At 39.2% G+C, this 19,046-nt stretch overlaps 3 protein-coding genes across 5 annotated transcripts; all 3 read left to right on the forward strand.

Moving 5' to 3' along the window:
• On the forward strand, nt 1–1,997 carry LOC141044421 (cytochrome c oxidase assembly factor 5-like). 2 transcript variants are annotated; one of them, XM_073531953.2, is made up of 3 exons: nt 1–151; nt 1,309–1,413; nt 1,696–1,997. In XM_073531953.2, the coding sequence occupies exons 1-3, from the start codon at nt 83–85 to the stop codon at nt 1,735–1,737; spliced, it is 216 nt and encodes a 71-aa protein (XP_073388054.1). In that variant the 5' UTR covers nt 1–82; the 3' UTR covers nt 1,738–1,997. The 2 variants fall into 2 exon arrangements, with proteins under 2 accessions (XP_073388054.1, XP_073388055.1); XM_073531954.2 differs by lacking the exon at nt 1–151 and adding an exon at nt 786–985 and having other exon boundaries at nt 1,696–1,722.
• On the forward strand, nt 1,773–5,174 carry LOC112278383 (uncharacterized). The gene is made up of 8 exons (XM_024511767.2): nt 1,773–1,906; nt 2,322–2,377; nt 2,566–2,693; nt 2,940–3,099; nt 3,257–3,690; nt 3,912–4,412; nt 4,620–4,734; nt 4,883–5,174. The coding sequence occupies exons 1-8, from the start codon at nt 1,835–1,837 to the stop codon at nt 5,016–5,018; spliced, it is 1,602 nt and encodes a 533-aa protein (XP_024367535.1). The 5' UTR covers nt 1,773–1,834; the 3' UTR covers nt 5,019–5,174.
• A 2,673-nt stretch (nt 5,175–7,847) lies between these two features.
• Nucleotides 7,848–11,675, forward strand: LOC112278385 (NAC transcription factor 32). Of its 2 annotated transcripts, XM_024511771.3 has the most exons (4): nt 7,879–8,112; nt 9,435–9,659; nt 9,909–10,201; nt 10,376–11,675. In XM_024511771.3, exons 2-4 carry the CDS (start codon nt 9,614–9,616, stop codon nt 11,132–11,134), a joined length of 1,098 nt encoding a protein of 365 aa, XP_024367539.1. In that variant the 5' UTR covers nt 7,879–8,112; nt 9,435–9,613; the 3' UTR covers nt 11,135–11,675. The 2 variants fall into 2 exon arrangements, with proteins under 2 accessions (XP_024367538.1, XP_024367539.1); XM_024511770.3 differs by having other exon boundaries at nt 7,848–9,566.
• Nucleotides 11,676–19,046: the final 7,371 nt, after the last annotated feature.

The raw sequence follows: 19,046 nt of genomic DNA on the forward strand, positions 1-19,046 counted from the left end.
ACGAAGGGGAGCTCCATTTCCCGCCAGCGGCCGTTCAATAGCGTCCCCGTGTGCTTGCCTGCCCGACGCCGTGTCCATAGCCATGGCAAAATCCTGCAAGGGTTTGGCAATGGAGCTTGCCAAGTGCCTCGCCGACTCACCCTGCATCAAGGTGCCCACTCCACTCCACTCCACCCCTCCTCATCGCCCACTCCTCACCTCTCTGTCCCCCTTTTTCTTTCCCAAATCGGTGCTAATTTCAGGATTTAATCGCAATTTGTTTCCGAGGTCACTTGAGCTGTTCAATTGTCTGTGAGTGCCGCGCGTTTTTCATGAGCTTCCGTTGAAACGATTCCGTGAAGAGGTGGCTTAGGTTTTGGTGTTTAGTTTCTTCTCGGACGTGGTGTGATTGCAAGGGTTTTAGGTGTTTGCGTTGAGGTGAGGGAGTAGGTGTTTGAATGTAAAGGATAGATGGTGCGAGTAGGGCTGGTTGGGGGTTGTCCGGCAGATGCGACTGCGCCACTGCTGTTTGGATGTGAGTGGGTGGATTATCGTGTAGAGTGACGTTAGTGGTCAGCTTCTGCTGGAATTTAGTTGGAGCAGGTGGAATTGTGGTTCTTGCGCGTCTGCGCTCTCTGTTGAGGCGAGACACCTTAGAGGGGTAGACTTGGTCGAGCAATGTGCGCGTGCGATCAGGATTTTGATCAAGTTCAAGAACCCTAAATTTTTTTACCGCTCTTGGAAGCTTGGTTTTGCATTGCACTTGAGAAATGTCGATTACACTTGGCTTAGGAGCGAATATATCGTGGTAGAGGTCGAAAGGCTGTCAGCTCTTCTTATCCCCAGTTGTTTACTTCCTTTGAATTCGTGAAATTGTTGCGGTGTTCCATTTGTGAAAGAAGATGGATATAATATTCTTGCTCTACTCCATTGAGTGACCACTTGCCATGGGATCGATCCTTCATTTTCGCAAGCTATCCTTCAAGTTGAAACGAGTTCTTTTCAGGTCTAAATTGCCTTTGTGAATCAAACTGTGATGATTTGATTGATTGGTGGTTTGAGTTTTTTGCTTCTAATTTTTATTTTTCCAAATGGCTCCTTTTTGTGCTATGGTGTGGCTCTCAGAATGGCACTATACTTGAAGTGCTTGTATACATTCTCTCAGTGATTATTACCAGGAGTTTGAAATCTGTTCGTGGTATATTCGATAGAATTTTCATTTACTTGAGGATTTTTTGCCTTTTTTTCTTAGTAGTTTCATCTGCTGCTTTCATATGAGTATGATTAAGTAAATATGGTTCATGGCTCGTGCTTTTTTCCCTGGTGCAGGAAGAGAAGCGGAGTTTCAAGGAATGTGCTAAAGAGAGACCGCCTTCAGTTCCTTCCGTTTGTGTGGGTCTGCGAGAGACTTATTTTCAGTGCAAACGTGGCCAGGTGCTTCTCACATGCTGTCTCTCTGCAATCCATTGCCGTTGTGGCAAAACTTGGAAACCTTGATCTGGCAAGCGAAGGATAGCTCTATTGAATGGTTTTCTGCCGGTCTGGTTTGTTGGTTTAGCGGATCTCTAGAAATTGGTGCGTTGAAGTATCTATTGTTCTAATATGAACTTAGTGTGACAAGTCATATTTCTGCATATGAGGTTTTCTGAGTTTCTTCTGGTTATCAAATGAATGACTTGTCCCTTAACAACTCTGAGGTTGTTTTCTCTGCCGCAGGTGGACATGACCAAACGTATTCGAGGAAACAAAGGATACTGAGGTCGATTAGAAGTTATGTAGTGCAGTAATATGAAGACTTGGTAGTGTTAGAGTTAGTTCAGTGAAATTAGTACATTGCAATTACTTTTCTGGGGCCATGGAGGGTTCTGTACCGGACTCAGGAATTCTTGACCAAGTCCAGTCTCTTGTCATTGATGCCTCTCAAGTGGTACGGTTCTCCCTCCTCAAGGTGTCTTGAATTGGTGTCTGGCATTCTTCAATGAGACATGCGTTAGGACGTTCTGTCCAGTTTGAGAGCTTCTCTCTTCTCTCATTCATCCTATTGGTAGCTTATCTTCTTTTTTCAACTTGACCTCTATGAAACTCTTCTCTCCTTTCATTCTCCACATATCACTACTCTAACGACCAACTCTCGATGATATGATGCTTAATGGTTGGGTGCTTTGTGGACTTTTACTGTCTGGATGGATGACAATCTAATGTTTGGAAGCTGTCTGTGTATTACTCAAACTTGTTAATTTAATTGTGCGCTAAGAATTTCACCTGCGTTTTTTATGCAAGATTTGATTGGTAGTATCGCATGCTGTCCTTGACTATGTGAGGTCCTTGAGGGATGCTTGCAGGTGTCTTATAAGTGGCTGAGTCGGAATTTTTCTGTTTCTTCAAATGTCGCAAAGAGGTAACTCGTGAGCTGCCGATGATTATCGATGTGCATTGAATGTTTAAATTAACAGTTAGTTGAAAATTGTAGGACTCTTGCCGGTGTAGGGTTACCGGTCTACTCATGCATCCGTTCCTAGTTTTATTCCTAAAAGATTATTTGTTTGGAGCAACTCATTTAGTTGCTTCACTTTGTATTTGAACCAGGATCTTACAAGAATTTGCCAAACAGAACGAGGGGAATAAGGTTGAAGTTGTATACGCCGTTTCTGGATGGTCAAAAAGTGAACCATCGACTTACACTGTACAACTTGTGCCAAAAGCCAAGTTGCAAGGTACTCCTGTCATTTTACACCGGCCTCGACATATTCTTTTCAATCAGAGCTTGCCGCTTAGGTGTCTTTATGATCTATGCATTTGTTAACTACCATGTCTGTTATGTATTTACTAGAGTGTATCGCTTCGTATCTTCCGATGCTATCGTTATGTTGGAGGACGGTGGGGGATAATTTCAAGTGCAGAGATCTCATTAAATCTGTGTACCCGCCCTAAGAATTTGTGTTCGTCTGCTATTTGTGCAGATGCATTACTGGGACTTGACGGGTCTGCATCCCACCATGTATACAGTGTGCAACCTTGCCTAACTAAGGATCCTGCTCAGCTGTTCAGTGCTGAGTTTGTGCAAGCTCAGGAATTGTTCATGCAACCGCGTGATATTGACAATTGTCTTCGAGATAATCGGTCAGTGACTCGCATTGTTATGCACTTTCCATCCCTACGAATATGTGAGCCTAAGAATCGTACCTCGACCACGATATTGGTGTGTACTTTGTCATCGGTTGTGTCATAAGATATGATCTCGGTTTAAACGATTAACGATTATTCCTTTCTTGTGCAGGTTTAGTTCAGTTTCGTACTCACTTGTCATAAGAAATGCTGGAGGAAGTAAACCAGTGGTTGAGCAACAGAAAGCAGAACCATCCTCGTCTGTGGGTGTGTCTGCATCCTCGAAGCATTTGGCAGGCTTAAAGCCTTCCAATTCAGAACCACAAGTACCTCAATCGACATCTCTGACTCCTACAGCTCAGAAGGAAACAGATGTGAAGAACACACTGAAAGGAGCAGCAGTTGTTAACGAAGAGGGTTCTGGAAAAAGCTCAGCAACGACTGGGGTTCCTGGTAAAGCAGTGGCAGAAAATGTCGCTACTGGTAAGAAAAAAGTGGGCATGACAGTAGGAGGTGGTTCTTTGGCTAATCTGTGGGGAAGAGCACCTGCAAAAGTTAAGGCCGATACTCCACAAGAGTCAAAAGCTAAACCTGCCCTCGTTGCTGGTATGCTTCAATTGCTCTAACCTAATAATATATAGATTTCGTAATTCGTAGTCGTTGTTTCTAATTGTAACAGTGACTTTCCCTGTTCATGTGCTTATAATTCTGAAGCAGGGACCGGTCGATTTAGCGGTTCGAGATACTCTATGTCAACAGATTCCAATGGTGTGTTTTGGGAATGAAAACTCAGATCTGCTTGATTCTCACCTGTCACTTGTTCACAGGTGATGCAGAGGCTGGAATTAGAGCAATGGAAGCTGATGGTAATGAGTCGAGCAGTGATGGGGAGGGGAATGACTTCGCTCGGATTCGGCGCTGCCAAGCAAAGAACGGCAAGGGGCGGAAACGGCAGGTTGTTTTCGATGAAGAGTTGTCTGAAGATGACGAGATAATCAACTCCCAGGCTGCCATCAACCTGGCATCTCCGGAACCGTTTAAGAAATCAGTCCCGGTAGAAACGGTGGAGCGTCAAAATGTAGACACACGAGCAGAGGCAGACTTTGTAGGGCCAACGGGGATGGAAATCGACGAAGAGAAAGGGGATAATAGTAGTTCACAACCAGTGGTTGTAGCTAGTACTCCAGAAAAAGCCCATCAGCCAGTTGGGTCTTCAGGCGGAGTAAAGAGGGAGGCGGAAATTGAAACAGAAATCCTTGCAAAGCCTCACCCTGGTCCAAAGCGAAAGAAAGTGCTCAAGACAAGAATTGACAACCGTGGCAGAGAAGGTAAATGACAGGAAAAATCATCCCACTTAAATTTTTAACTTGCAACTTTATTCTCGACATCTCGGTAGTAGTTGCGTCACGTATCAGATTTTATCTTCACTACTTGCACAGCTCTATGCAATCGTTTTTGTCAGTGCCTTTTGCCTAAAACTGGCAGGTGAACTAGCATACTGAAAATCTGATCAATGTCTTGCTATAATTGCTCAGTGACAGAAGTAGTGTGGGAGACAGATGGAGTGGAGGATGTGCCTGAAGCAAAGCCTGCACCTGTGCCGGACAAGGTTCCAGCACCGCTTGTAGCATCGAAGGTGGCTGCTGAAAGGTATTGGATGGTTTTCAATCTTCTAACCTGAAACTCCTAACTGCCGGTAATTTGCAACATGGTTCTGAATCCTCCACAAAAATCTAGCTGCTGTAAGATCATCTAGTTTTTGAAATCTTACTGTGCACATTCCTTGAGGTTTCTGTAGGGCTACCGCACCATCTAAACCACCACAGAAGACCACTGCCAAAGCTCCTGCTAAAACTGGAGGCAAAGCTGCGTCGAAAGGGCAAGGGCAAGGACCAGGGCAAGGTAGTTTGTTGTCATTTTTTAAGAAGAAATAGTTGGAGAGCGGAGTCTTTGGTTGCCCCTCTGTAGATTTGTGTCTCTCTCACAGCGGCATATGTATTGCCATGATTTGATTGAATCTGGCACACGGTATTTTCTTAATTTGATCAAAGGATTTTGCTGAGGCCGAAAATAATCGCCTTGCGTAATTACTTAACGTCTGAAGCAGTTGCTAAACTTACGGAAATGATTATTATTATGATAACCTCTGGGAAATGTTCGCATGACACACTAAGAGAAGCACATGTGGAGTTACTCATAAAAGGGTTGTTTCCATTACCAGTGAAACTGTTTGATGCCCTCAGAACTTACAATGTTCTCGTTATCCGCATAGCACAGAATGTTGATCTAAGCGGGTGTTACCAACTGAAACAAAAGGGTACTGCAGACTACTACCATCCTCCAGGTCGACTTTACCGACTCTCTAAAGTCGGTGCCGAATTTACTTGGTCTTAGCCCCGTTTTCTGCATCAACAGGATCCATAAGAATCACCTCTATTCTACGCTTCGGTTGTCAGATGCAAGTTATCGAGTCTGGAGATATGGGAATGTGAGGATGTCTATTTTACTTGAGGTTTGAGGCCAATGACCGAGAGCTTTTATGTGTCTTGTTGTCGCTTTAGCATTGAAAAGGAGATTTTCGTTCTACCAATTGTTTCTCACCCAGTTTATTTACTAAAAACCAATATCTGATTATAAGGAATTTCCTCAGTGGAGGTAGTGTAGAGAAGGAATATCACTAAAATTTTATCAGCATAAAATGAGGATCTCTTGTACATTTCTTTTATTAGTAAAAGCTATTGTATGGGTTATCAGTTGAGGTCATAAGAGGCTCCCTGGTTTAGTCCCCCGCGCTACAGTTGCTTTATTTATTATTAATTTTTTTTTTATTGTTTTTCTTCTGCAGCACATGGGAGGACTGTACAGATGTAACAGCTTTGACTTTTTTTTTTCTTTTTTTTTTCTTTTTTAATTCATTTTACTTTCAAACAGTTTGTTAAATGTATTATCCTTACCACATCAGACCTGCATCTTGCAGTCCCTGTTTCATTTATTTACACCTGATCTAGGTTTAAGTAGGTCGTGAATGTTGCACAATTTAGGACTTTCATGGAAGCAAGATAATAATACCCTAAATGTGAGTCAAATGATGAAACTTCCCCCGACGAAGGTATGGGGTTTCAAAACTATTGTAGGAGCTCAAGTAGTTAATGTGCCTGCCCTGGTCTTACCGCTTTGCTTTCATATTATTACGCCCAAGGATTTTGTTCTTCGGACCTTGACTTATTCTTTATTAGGAAAGTTGTGAATGATGCTTCTTAAACTAACAATGAAATATAAATATTCGATTCCCCTTGGAAACTGAACTTTTGGATGACTTCAAGAACACTGCCTTGCAGGTCAAATTCTCCACCAACAAACTTTCCAACTTAAAATTTTCCGTTCCATTCATAAAATTTAATGGATAGTTTTTTTAAAATAAAATTATGGCCTATTTTCCTTCGAACAAATTGGAACAATGTTTTGATAGAATCATAAACATATATCTTCTAACTTGTTTCAATTTACTGTTCTAATGGCAAATAACCAATTTCGCACATTTTTATTAAGAAGGTTCAAGGGGTTTTACCTTTCCTTCATTATTTAAACATCACTTTTCAAATAGATTAATAATTTATTTTTATCAAATATGGTATACCCATCAAAAGTTGGGGGTGAAATTAGGGCCACGGTCATGGGTCCCACGTCATTCTCCTCCACCGGCTTCTTCATGTCTTTTGGAAGACCGACCCACACTCCAACGCCACCAAGGCAAGAATTTCCCTTCACGTCCACCTCAGCTCCCGCGAAGAAGCTTTCCGCGGAATAGTTCCACAGGGTCCAGCTGGTGCTGAAGGACGCGTGGCGCACGCCCATATGTCGGGACTCTTTTTCAGTGCCCTCGGTTTCTGCCAACGGGCACCAGTCCCCCCACATGGCCAACAACTCTTAAAGCAGTAGTGGGTGGCCTACTCAGCCCCGGGCCGGGTACCTAAACTGGGGCCCGGTCCGGCCCGATCCGAATCGAGCCGGCCCCGCTCCATCTCGCCTACTATTCGTTAGCTTTCTACCCTTCGGAAGGACAAGCCTGGAGAGGCATATCTGCAAGGCAAAAAGTTCATTCATCCTTCATTCCATCCACACATCTTCATTTCATCTACGTGGATGGAATATTCCACAAGAGTCCTTTATCCGCCTCCTTCTTTAAACCATGCTTGGAACCAGGTTTTGAAACCGTGCGTCTGTCTGTCTCTCTCTCCACTCCTCTCGTGGAGCCTACCCGACGGAATCCATGGCTCGATCAGTAGCTTTTTCTCAATTAAGGCGTTGATTCTCAAGACTTACATATCGGTATTCAGGAATGCGATCGGGTGATGTCAGTGAAAGCACGACCGCCGTGGCCGCGATTGTATCGCATGTTGCGGAATTCACGGACATGAGCCTGTTTTCTCAAAAGGAATGGGAGTTCTGATAGAATCAGAGCTGCGATAGTGTCCGGACGATCTGATCGGCAGACAGACGATGGAGAACGCAGCATTGCTATTGTTGGCAGGGATTGGAATGTAGGGTGAGGATGCAGTCGCTTGTCGGAGGCTCAGTGAAGAAACCTGGTGACAGTGAAAGCGGGAGGTGGGGCCTGGGAGAAAGGGCGAGAAGTTCATGAGAGGAATACTGTGTCTGAGTTGCATGCACATAGACGATGGAGCGTGGGGCCCAGAAGACTTTCCCAACGTGATCTTCATCGCCGTCTCTAGGCAATGGCTCTGCACTACCTAACCACTTCTCTCCGCCTCTCCCATAGTTTTTCGCCCCCAATTCTATTGTCTGAACACCATCGTCGCAGCTCAGATCAACGCAGCCTAACTCCGCCTTATCAACGCCGCCAACGTTTCTGGTTTATATGTACAGTCTCATCAACTACTTATACATTCTGATTCCGTGGTGCAGTACTCGTTTCAGTGATCAGGTGTTTCATAAGCCGGTATGTCTACGAGCGGAGGGGGTCGGAGAGAACTTCCGTGGCTAGCGTGGCGACCTGCTTGCGTGTGGGTTGGTGCTGATACCTTTCATACTGTGTGAAATTCTGTTTAGTTTAAGTTTGTGGAGCGTGTAGCTCAGCGTCGCTGGAGACAGCAGCTGTATTACTGAAGTGATGCTCAGGGTCGAGGGATAAGTGGTGCTAAAAGTTCCCAGGGAATTGAAGATCCCGAGTCGAGCGCCGCAGTCCGAAAATTTGCTTTCTATCACTGTTAGGAGAACAACGACATGTAGGTAGCTTATCTAGCTTAATATTGAAGTATGTTCATATAAAGTGTCATGAACTCAGACGCCCTTAATATTCTAGATAGTCACAGAGAGTAGTAAGCGAGGGTTTGATTAGCCTCTGCGACCTTTAGGTTCAATTCGAGGTAGAGCATGTTCTAGTGAAGCATGAAATGAGAGGCAAAACTTAGCAGTTGTTAATCATAAGTTTACAGCACTTGTGGCGCCAGATTATCGTTTGACGACAGCTTGGTAGACGATAAGGCAAACACACCAGAGTAGCCTTGAATTTGTCATCATACTTCTCGTTCGCATAGGAACTAAAATTAATGATAGAAAGGCCCTCTCATAGTAACTTTGCTGGAGGATACAGATTTGCAAATGAATCATTCCGCAAAACAATTTGGACCAAGGTGGTTTCATGAGAATTGAGCCCAAGAGTGTTCCAATTTAGAAACATTTGAGTCCAGTCCTCACTTGAAAGCGCTGCTGGACAAGTAGGTAAGTGGAAACGAGGTCTTGAGAAGCCTCCTTAAAAGTGAATCTAGTTTCTGGTAAAGAAGAATCGTAGCAAGGTCTGCGGATTTGTGAGCATGGTAGCGTAGTATCGATTCAGGAAGCCTTCCACCACGGGACTTGCTGCACTAATGCCGAAAGTGTTCGAATCCAAGTTCATTAGATTATCCTTTCCCGCTGTCTCAAAGATCCGTCTTAGTCACCTTACCACTACAACTACTACTTCTCCTACTACTGTAAGCGCCCGTCGGCTAACCAGACAAGGTTTTGCCAGAATCATCCAGTCTAGGTACCTCGTCTTCCTCCAGTGACAGCCTTGCAAGACTTTGTCCGGGCAGTGTTGAAGCCAAGTATCCTGCATCCAGTCTAGAGTAACATTTCTAATAAAACAAATTAAGAGGGAAACGAAGAAAAATAACTTTGGCCAGGCAGCACTTGACCTGCAGTACAAAATTGGAATACTTCTCAGCGTGTAAGTTTCTTCGGATTCTTAGAATACACCGAAAAGTTTGCTGAGAATTGCGATTCCACGAGTACGATGGTGATCATGAAGCCGACCCGAGGATCCATTGACCAACTGCGCTTACCTCCAGGCTTCCGCTTCCACCCAACCGACGAGGAGCTCGTGCTGCACTACCTCCGCCGGAAGGCAAACTCTGGAGTCTTCCAAATACCCGTCATAGCTGAAGTAGACCTGTACAAGTTCGACCCTTGGGATCTCCCCAGTAAGATTCTCCATCCAACTTCACATCCAGTACTACCTGGGTGAGCGATGTTTCAAACCTGGAATCGAATACTTGATTATAAAACTTTTACATGTGCGTAAGCTCTGGGGGGGGGGGGGGACCAAGCCATTCCTGGGTTTATCGGTGTTCCTTCCCAATAGAATTAGATGCGTCCTTATTCTCAAAGCTGTTTTTTGGTCCTGCGAATTGGAATTAATGCGTGCAGCTGGGTTTGTCTGTACATATGACAACAGTGCAATCATGTCGTAACATACTTGCAAAGGATCCCCAAATTGTAGTCTGTGGCCTAACAAGTGATGCTTAATTGTGCAACGAGTACAGATAAGGCGTTGTTCGGAGAGAGAGAATGGTATTTCTTTTCTCCAAGGGACAGGAAGTACCCCAATGGCGCCAGGCCCAACAGAGCTGCCGCGAGTGGCTACTGGAAAGCCACAGGGACAGATAAGCCCATCCACATGTCCAAAGGACACAGTAAGGTGGGAGTGAAGAAGGCGCTGGTTTTTTACCGCGGTAAAGCACCAAAGGGCGAGAAAACGAACTGGATCATGCACGAGTATCGCCTCGCTGAAGGTGTCTCGACCTCCACTCATCATCCTCGAAGGAACTCTTCGCGAGTATGTCCTCCATTCCCCCACCTCACATGCACTACCGTTAGGTCTTATTAAAGGCTGTTTATGAGAATTTAGGACCAGGTTTTCGAAGTTGAACTTCTAGGGTTTCTGAGAACATGTCCAACGTAGTCTCGAGAATTTTCCTCCTCACCTTTTGACTAAATTTTGGTAATGCAGCTTGATGATTGGGTCCTATGCCGAATTTATGAAAAAACCTCTCACGCGCAACGAGCTAGCAAGGAGTACGAGAATTCCAGCGTCGAAGAGGTGTTAGCGTCGCTTCCCGACTCAGTTGACGACCTCAGGTTCGTCCTACCTCGCCTCAATTCGCTGAACGGAAACCTAGAATTAGCGGTTCAGCAGGAGGCTCTTGGGGACAACAGGCTGACGGAGAAGGCCTCAGAGAATGGGTGTTTGTCAGCCAACTTTGACAGCATTCAGAAAGGGACGATGTCGAATAACCCAGGAAGTTTGCTGACTTTGGCCAATGACTGGAAATTGCAGCAATCTATGACCATTAACCATGATACCCTTGAGAGTTCAAGGCTCATGGGACATCTGGCATCGACATCCTCTGTACATCGTCCGGCTCTCAGCACCCGACCCATGGCCAACAGCTTCATGGCCCAGTTCCGGCATCCGCCGAGATCTTACCACCTCTGCCCGAGTAGTGGTCAGGAGAAGATATTGCCGGCGGGTCACTCCACATTCGATGAGGAAGTGCAAAGCACGCTCCGGTCGTCTGCCATGGGATACACAAACGCTAGATCTAGCAATGATCAGGGACTGGAAACCATGTTTTCTGCAGTGAGTTACGAGGATCGGTCAAATCCATCGTATGGAGGGCCTGCAGTAACCGAGCATTCGGTTTATCCCGCAATTCCGACACCGCCTAGTATGGACTTCAACTTTAGCTACGCCGGCGATTTCAACTGATTCCCAATCGCCTCGACACTGAACCTTGCCTTAAGTTGCAATGACGTGCGCCGTCCCGGTGGCAATGAGCTAATTGAAAATTGCAAATTCATCTTTACCAGTAAGCAGTGATTAACCGAAGTCTGGGGGGGGGGGGTAATTTTATCGACTGCGCAGTGCTGCTTTTGTACATATCCGCTGTACATCTCAGGGACTGTTTATATACCGTAGGGTGGGAAAAGATACCATCAGCACAAAATTAAACTTGCATATTCCAGAAGGAAAGCACAGATTAGTGACAATTTGATTCGTGTAGATGTATACAAACGGTTCATTCTTCGAACTCCTAGCTGGCGCGTAGACGCACAGTGGACGTGTAAAATGTAGGACATGGGGCAAGTGAGTATCTGCGCTGCACAACGCGCAACTAGTCTCACCAGCCCTTTATTATTGTAATATCACTGCATTCTCAGGAATGGTTGTGGAAAAGATTAATTCTTTACGGGGTGTCTGTCAATAATGAGATTCACTCAAGCTGCACAGGCAGTCCCTTATTTTTCAATCTCCCAACCCACTTCACTGTATATTTCTGTACATGCTTTTTCCTGATACACTCTTCAATCCAAAAATTGGGAGGTATAACGTGCAAGTGTGTAAGTGCAGACACAGCTGAAATGGATTTTGTTGCCGTTTCACTGTAGACTCAATATGGCGGCTGGCGGAGGATCTGTGTTCAGTCCTTTCGTTTAAAGAATTTGGCGAAGTTGGGGACATGGATCTTGAAGGAGCTGATGCAGCGGAGACATATCCTTGAAGACGATTACATTGACGTAAGAACCGGCGAATTCACTTGACTATTCCCTGTGGTCTTTCTCCCCGCTGCAGGTGTTCACAGCATTGGCTGGCTTCCTGTTATGGGAGTAACAATCAATCCTCTTTGGCTTTGGATTACTTTTTGAATGAAATCGTCAACCATGTGCTTCTCTCCTCCAGCTCCAAGCATCTATATTACTCCAGAGCGAGCTAGAAGATGTCAGAAAAAACACACCACAATTTTTACCTCATTTTCCCCCAAAATGCACACAACAGTCTGTAGTAGAATGAATGAGAAGTACCAGACCGGCCAAGCGCACGATCTCCAGAGGGCGGGTGTCTGTATATACAATATCAACTGCTGTTTACAATCCGTGGGTGAGTGATAGTCGGTTTCACGTCGGAGCAGTCCACCGACGCTCCACTTCTCTCTCTCTCTCGATCTGTCTCACCATGGTCGGTGTCAGAATTCATGGCGGAGTGCTTGGTCAAGCACTGTCACACCACCTTAAAAAGCCCCACCGGAGTTAAAAGTAACTATGAAATTACATTGCGCCGAGGCGCGGCCATTGGCAGGGGAGCTGTAGGCAAAACCACTGCGTTCACCCCTCAGTAGGAGGGTTGATGCATTATGTCAGGAAATTGAAGCGGACTTAGAGGGGACGGAGGCAATGAGCATGGGGAGCGTGCATTGCCTGCAGGTCCAGACCTACACATATTTCTTATCTATTTTGTCAACGTTCAAAACACTGACTGTAGTATGCCCTGTACACCTTATTGGGAGAATTATTCTGTATAGTACACTAGTCTCATGTATAGAACACTATCTACTAAATATTGATCTTACACCAAGAGTTGTGACTCTTGGTATCACTTTTGTACACACAATATAATGTACTGTGTAACATTGATCATATATCAATACATATAATGTTTCCAACATGGTATCAGAACTATAGAAATATTTGATCCCTAAAAACTATAAGAGTAGATGAATGCTTCAATCTAGAAAAAATTTGCTAAAATTACAAATAAGATTGTAATGATAGCAATAAAATAATCTATTGTAATAGGAAATGTTGATGAAAAGCTTGAAGTTCTTCAAACCTTGAGAAGCATAAAATATAAACCTAAAAATGATAATAAACAAATCATAAATAAAGGTAAAATTGAATGCTTCAAGAACAAATTAATAAATAATTTCAATTCAACTTCAAATTAAGAATATTAAAGATGACACAAAAAGTATACATCAATCATGTTTCAAAATTTGAAGGTTTATATTTTAATATATGGAAACATAAATTAATATTAATTTTCAATGTCATGGATATATATCTACTATAATTGCTAGTTAGATAATATGAATAAGTAGAATTATATAAAAATAGATTAATTTCATAATACCTTTTAAAAAAGCTTTTTAAAAGCTTCTTAGATGCTGTTTTGATTTTACATATATTTGTAGTTGATTAGTAGGTTAGAACTTGGTCAACAAGCTATCTATATGCCACATGTGTTGGTAGCTTGGACAACAAGGTAATTATGTCGCATCTATATAAAAAACTTACCTTGCAAGTTAAGATATATGTTATACAAAGTCAACATATTTTTGGAGGTCCTATAGAATGTCGCTACATAGATCCTAGGTAGATAGTATATATAGAGGTAAGAATGAAGCCTTCTTCACTCTTGTCATTTTTTTTTTTTTTTTTTTTTTTTTTTTTTTTTTTTAGTTTAGATTCAAGAGTCTCTAGTTTTCTTATCTTTTGGCAATAGCCATTCAAATATCTTTTTAATATACATACTTCTTTATTTATATTTTTTTACTTTTCTTTTAAAATAAAATTTTAAAGTTTATGCATTTTCTTTTAGTTCATGTCTTTGAGAAATTGACAAGTGTATATTTACAGTTTTAGAGCTTTGTCTTTTTTTGATTAAGAGTAGATTACTCCTTTTTTTTTTGATAAGACATAAAAGTATTAGAAGTTGCAGATTACCCTCTTCTAAACTAATATTATTTTTGATATTTTCTTTGTTCTCAAGTCTTCTCTTCTATTTGTCTTCAACAATATTTGATATTTTTTTTTCATAGTGTTATTATGGCAGAGCTTCTTGAAATGAAGAATGCAATGGCACAAATACAAGAGAAATTAAAGGAGTTGATACTTGCGATGCATCTATTCAGTTTATTGCTACTTAGAGCAACAAAAATATCTGGAAAAGAAGATACAAAAATGATTATAGCTGCTTCAATATCTACACTAAATTACATCTCCTCTTCTATAGTAGAACACTCTTCTAGTATTAGAGAATCTAAAGTTGCATTATCTAAGAAGTTTGATAGTACAAGATTCAAATTTCAAAAATTTATCAATCAAGTACAACTTGTGATTGAACTTCAATCTCAAAGCTATCCAACATTGAAATCACAAATTAGATTCATTGATACACTTCTTTCAAATTTGACATTATCATTGTTTTCATCTTTTTTTGAATGACAAAATCCAATATTGGATATTTTGGAGGCTTTTTTGGTAGAGTTTCGATCCATGTATAGTGAACATGATGCAATTTGTATTACAATTAATAAGATTTGTATCTTGCAACAAGGCAATCAATTAGTGATATTATATGCTTGATAATTTTGACAACTAGCAATTGATATCAAGTAAAATGATGCTGCCTTTATCATCCAATTTTTCTACGAATTACAATATGAAGTAAAAAAATTGATTCTCAAGTTATTTGATCTTTAGACATTAAGTCAAGCAATTGATTTTGCTACGAAGTGTGATAATTAGCTTTTTGAGTTTCAATCTAAAAATTGTGCAAGAAAATCTTCACTATATTACAATTCAATTACAACATCAATAACCTTTTAATCTAAAAATTTGGAAGTAGAAGACATATAAATTCATAGAATAAGTTTTAAATCTCTTACTAAACAAAAAACAGACTTATTGTTGTTAAGAAGGGCTCTATTTCTATTATGGAGAAATTAAGTATACTGCTCAATATTGTCCAAAGAAATGATGCAATTATAAAATGATGAGTACGATTGTCAAAGAAGAAAACATATCAAAAAATGAATTTGCTTAGCTATAATAGGGACGATGCAGTTGGAATCTTGTACAAATGAAGGTCTTATTCTTTCCTCAAAACCTTTTGCTTATTTTATGATAGATGTGTATTTAGGATCTAATAATCACGAAGTTTCTACCTTGATAGATTCAGGAGCTTTAACTTGTGTTTTAGATGAAGAGTTTGTTAAAAGCCATAAAATATCATTAATACAAAAAATTAAACATGTAAATGTAGAAGTCGTAGATAGCTATCTGTTATCTTCTACAGATATTATTCATAGAATACTTTCTATAGATGTAACAATAAATGGTCATAATAGTTGTATAATTTTTAATATAATTAGGTCTCTCTCTAATCCAATAATTTTAGGTTTATCATGGCTAAAAGATATAATCTTTTGATAGATTGGATTTCTTGTAAATTTAATTTCTTTCAAAGTACTATTAAAAGTTTTATGGAAAGTCATGAATCTAGTATAGCCAAACCCATACTTGTCGATTCAAAAACTTTCTTGTATACTGCAAAAGAAGGATCGCCTTTTGTTATTTATGCCACATCCATTTTTAATAGTAGAAAGACTTCAAGTGGCTTTCTAAGTCAATATGAAGATTTTCAAGATGTATTTGAGAAAAAAAATGCAGATATTTTTTCAAAGTATCATTCACAAGAACTTCGCTAAGAATTTCATATGCCATTCAAAATCTCGAGCAAGAGCTCCTATCTTATTTGTAAAGAAAAAGATGGATCATTATAAATGTGCATAGATTAATGTGGACTCAACAAGATTACTAACAAAAATAGATGCCCTTTATCCTTGATATCTAGACTTCTTGATCAATTAAATCAAGCTAAGATCTATACAAAAATAGATCTATGAGGAACATATAATTTGGTCTACATTAAAGAAAGAGATGAAAAGAAGACTACATTTTGAACAAGATATGGACACTTTGAATATAATGTCATGCCTTTTAGACTCATGAATGAATTGGCTACTTTTTAGCATCTCATGAATGATATTTTTTGTGATTTTTTAGACGATTTTGTTGTATGTTACTCAAAAAATATTTTAATCTATTCTAAAAATATAGAAGAGTATGAAGTTTATATTTTTCATGTCTTATAAAAATTTAGAGATGCGAGATTGGACGCCAAGTTAAAAAAGTGTATATTCCATACTACTCAAGTTGACTTCTTAGGATATATCATTTCCTACAAAAGATTTATAATGGATCCAAAGAAGGTTCAAACTATTATAGATTGAAAGATTTTAAGAACAATAAGAGATGTGCAATGCTTTTTAGGCTTTTCTAATTACTATTGAATCTTCATTAAGATTTTTTTTCAAGTTGTGATTCTTCTTACAAATCTTGCATGCAAAGACAAACTTGATTGGAGCAAAGAAGCTGAAGCATCTTTTGAAGCCTTGAAGTTGATATTTATTTTTGCACCAATCTTATATCGCATTGGTTTTTTTAAGGTATTTTTTTTATAGAAAAAAATGCATCAAATTTTACTATGGGTGCTATTTTGTCATAAATATGAAAAGATGACAAGCTCTATCTAGTAACTTTTCATTCCAAAAATGTTTCAATAGCTGAGATTAACTATGAGATCCATAATAAAGAACTTCTTATAATTGTTGATTCTTTTCAAAAATGGTGTCATTATCTAGAAGGTACTTTTAATTTAGTCACTATATATATAGATCATAAGAACCTCAAATATTTCATATTAATACATGTTTTGAATTGCTGCTAGGCTTGTTGAAGCATGTCTTGTTAAGATTTGAGTTCAACATTATTCATCAGTTAGGAAAACAATAAGATTTGTCTAATGCCTTTTCTAGATGTTCTTATCTTACACCAAAAGAAAGAAATATACCTTTTGATTAACAAAGGACAAATTTTTATTGAAGCTAAAATAATTTCATCTTTGAATAGTGAAATCAATATTCATTGTTGATTCAACTTTTTTCAAGCAAATTCAATCAAGTATGTCTTCTAATCCTCTTATTCATGATATTAAGAACATTTCTTTTAAGTCTTGTAATACTTCCAAGATCAAGTTCAAAAACAACCTACTTTATTTTGAAAGGCACCTATATATTTTAGAAGGAGAAGCATGTTTACGTGTTCTTCAAACACTTCATAACTTTCCAACAGTAGGACATTTTGGATACAAGAAGACTTTGGAGCTAATATCTAGAGATTTTTGGTGGCCATAAATATAGAAGGCTATAAAAGACTTTTTTCAATCATGTGACATTTGTTCAAGGTCAAAAACTCATTATCATCAATCTTATGGACTTCTTTAGCTATTACTTATTCTAAAACAACCATGGTCTTTTGTTTCTATGGATTTTATTATGAATCTTCCAATCTCAAGTTTATAAGATTCTATATTTGTGATAGTAGATTGTTTTACCAAAATAATATATTTTGAACCATGTATAAAATCTATCACAGGTAAAGAAACTACCAAGCTTTTTTCTTTGACAATATCTATTAGTATCATGGATTTCTAAAAGATATTATATCAAATACGGGGACTCAATTTGTATCAAGATTTTAGAAAATCTTTTTTAAGATTTTAGAAAATCTTTTTTAAGATTTTAGAAATGGACATAAAGCATTCTTTGACCTTTCATCCTCAAACTAATAAACAAAAAAAGTACGTGAATCAAATTTTAGAGCAATACTTAAGATGTACCATCAATTATCAATAAGACGATTTGACAACCCTCTTATCATTGGTAGAATTTACTTATAATAATACAGTGTATTTTTTTTATGTAAAAAATACTTTTTCTTACCAATTATGGTTATCATCCATGACTTGATACTTTTGACTTTTCAAAAGTTGATAATCCTAGAGCAGAAGATTTGACAAATTATTTGTCAAAGCTACATGCAACAATAAAGGTGCAATTAAAAGAAGCTCAAGAATAAGAAAATATCAACTCGGATGCGTATTGAAAGGAAAAATGATAATTTAATGTAGATAACAAGGTATAATTATTTTGTCATAATATCAAGACTACTCATCCTTGTGACAAATTGAACTATTGCAAGCTTGAACTTTTTCTTATTTGTGGACAAATCAATCTAGTTGCTTATTGATTACATCTAACAAAGTTAATAAAAGCCATCATGTATTTTATGTGTCTCTTCTTCAACCATATAAAACTGTGATCATATCAAGAAGAAGACAAGTCCCACCTCTTCTTATAGAAGTGAATAATAATAAAGAGTTTAAAGTAGAAGAAGTTCTAGACTCAAGGCAATGCCAAAGTAAATTGGAATATCTTGTCTATTAGCTTAGATTTAATATTAGTAAATATATATGGGAGCCAATAAAAAATCTTACAAATAGAACAAAGATGATGGATACTTTTTATCAACAACATCCATCAAAACCAAGATAAAAGATAACAAACCATTGCTATAAAAGAAAAAGAATTCAAGAAAGATTGTATTCTACCTTTTATCCTTATTTATAATTTTTATATAATTGTGGTATTAAAGAAATCGACAACCAACAGTTAGTGGATTCAACTCAAGAGCCATCATTTGTTGACTTATTGGACAAGACATTGTAATTATCATAGCCTTCAAGATGACATAATAGAGATGAAGACCTTCAAGAATAACATATTCTTCTTCAAATAGATGGTAAGATAGAATGTGTTTGATATTACGACGTGAGAAAAGACTTTCAATATTTGGTAATTTCATTGGATGTAGACATGATTCTTGATGGTATTATAAATATTTTGTTTGAAGAAAGTTACAAAGGTTTTAATAATGTTTAAATCATAGGGTGGTCTTCTTGCTCTAAAATGGGATATTACCAATGGTTGAGAAGACCTATCAACTACTTTCAAAGGAAACAAAAATAAGAGTACGTGACAAATATGATTTGTTGCATCTTCGACTTTCTTAACATATGATCATTGCTCCTCATAGAACTCGTCTTTAGAAGAGAGAATAATATCACGGATATATGTCTATTGTAATTGTTACTTAGATAA

Source organism: Physcomitrium patens, chromosome 25, assembly GCF_059467195.1.
Source record: "Physcomitrium patens ecotype Gransden chromosome 25, ASM5946719v1, whole genome shotgun sequence".
NCBI classification, from domain to species: domain Eukaryota; kingdom Viridiplantae; phylum Streptophyta; class Bryopsida; order Funariales; family Funariaceae; genus Physcomitrium; species Physcomitrium patens.

Bases quoted from the DNA above. Each gene is read 5' to 3' on its own strand.
- LOC141044421 (XM_073531953.2), top strand. From the start codon at position 83: ATGGCAAAATCCTGCAAGGGTTTGGCAATGGAGCTTGCCAAGTGCCTC. The intron at 152-1,308 runs GTGCCCACTCCA...TCCCTGGTGCAG, and splicing joins CCGACTCACCCTGCATCAAG to GAAGAGAAGCGGAGTTTCAA. The intron at 1,414-1,695 runs GTGCTTCTCACA...TCTCTGCCGCAG, and splicing joins TTCAGTGCAAACGTGGCCAG to GTGGACATGACCAAACGTAT.
- LOC112278383 (XM_024511767.2), top strand. From the start codon at position 1,835: ATGGAGGGTTCTGTACCGGACTCAGGAATTCTTGACCAAGTCCAGTCT. The intron at 3,691-3,911 runs GTATGCTTCAAT...ACTTGTTCACAG, and splicing joins TAAACCTGCCCTCGTTGCTG to GTGATGCAGAGGCTGGAATT. The intron at 4,413-4,619 runs GTAAATGACAGG...ATAATTGCTCAG, and splicing joins TGACAACCGTGGCAGAGAAG to TGACAGAAGTAGTGTGGGAG.
- LOC112278385 (XM_024511770.3), top strand. From the start codon at position 9,380: ATGGTGATCATGAAGCCGACCCGAGGATCCATTGACCAACTGCGCTTA. The intron at 9,567-9,908 runs GTAAGATTCTCC...CAACGAGTACAG, and splicing joins CGACCCTTGGGATCTCCCCA to ATAAGGCGTTGTTCGGAGAG. The intron at 10,202-10,375 runs GTATGTCCTCCA...TTGGTAATGCAG, and splicing joins CTCGAAGGAACTCTTCGCGA to CTTGATGATTGGGTCCTATG.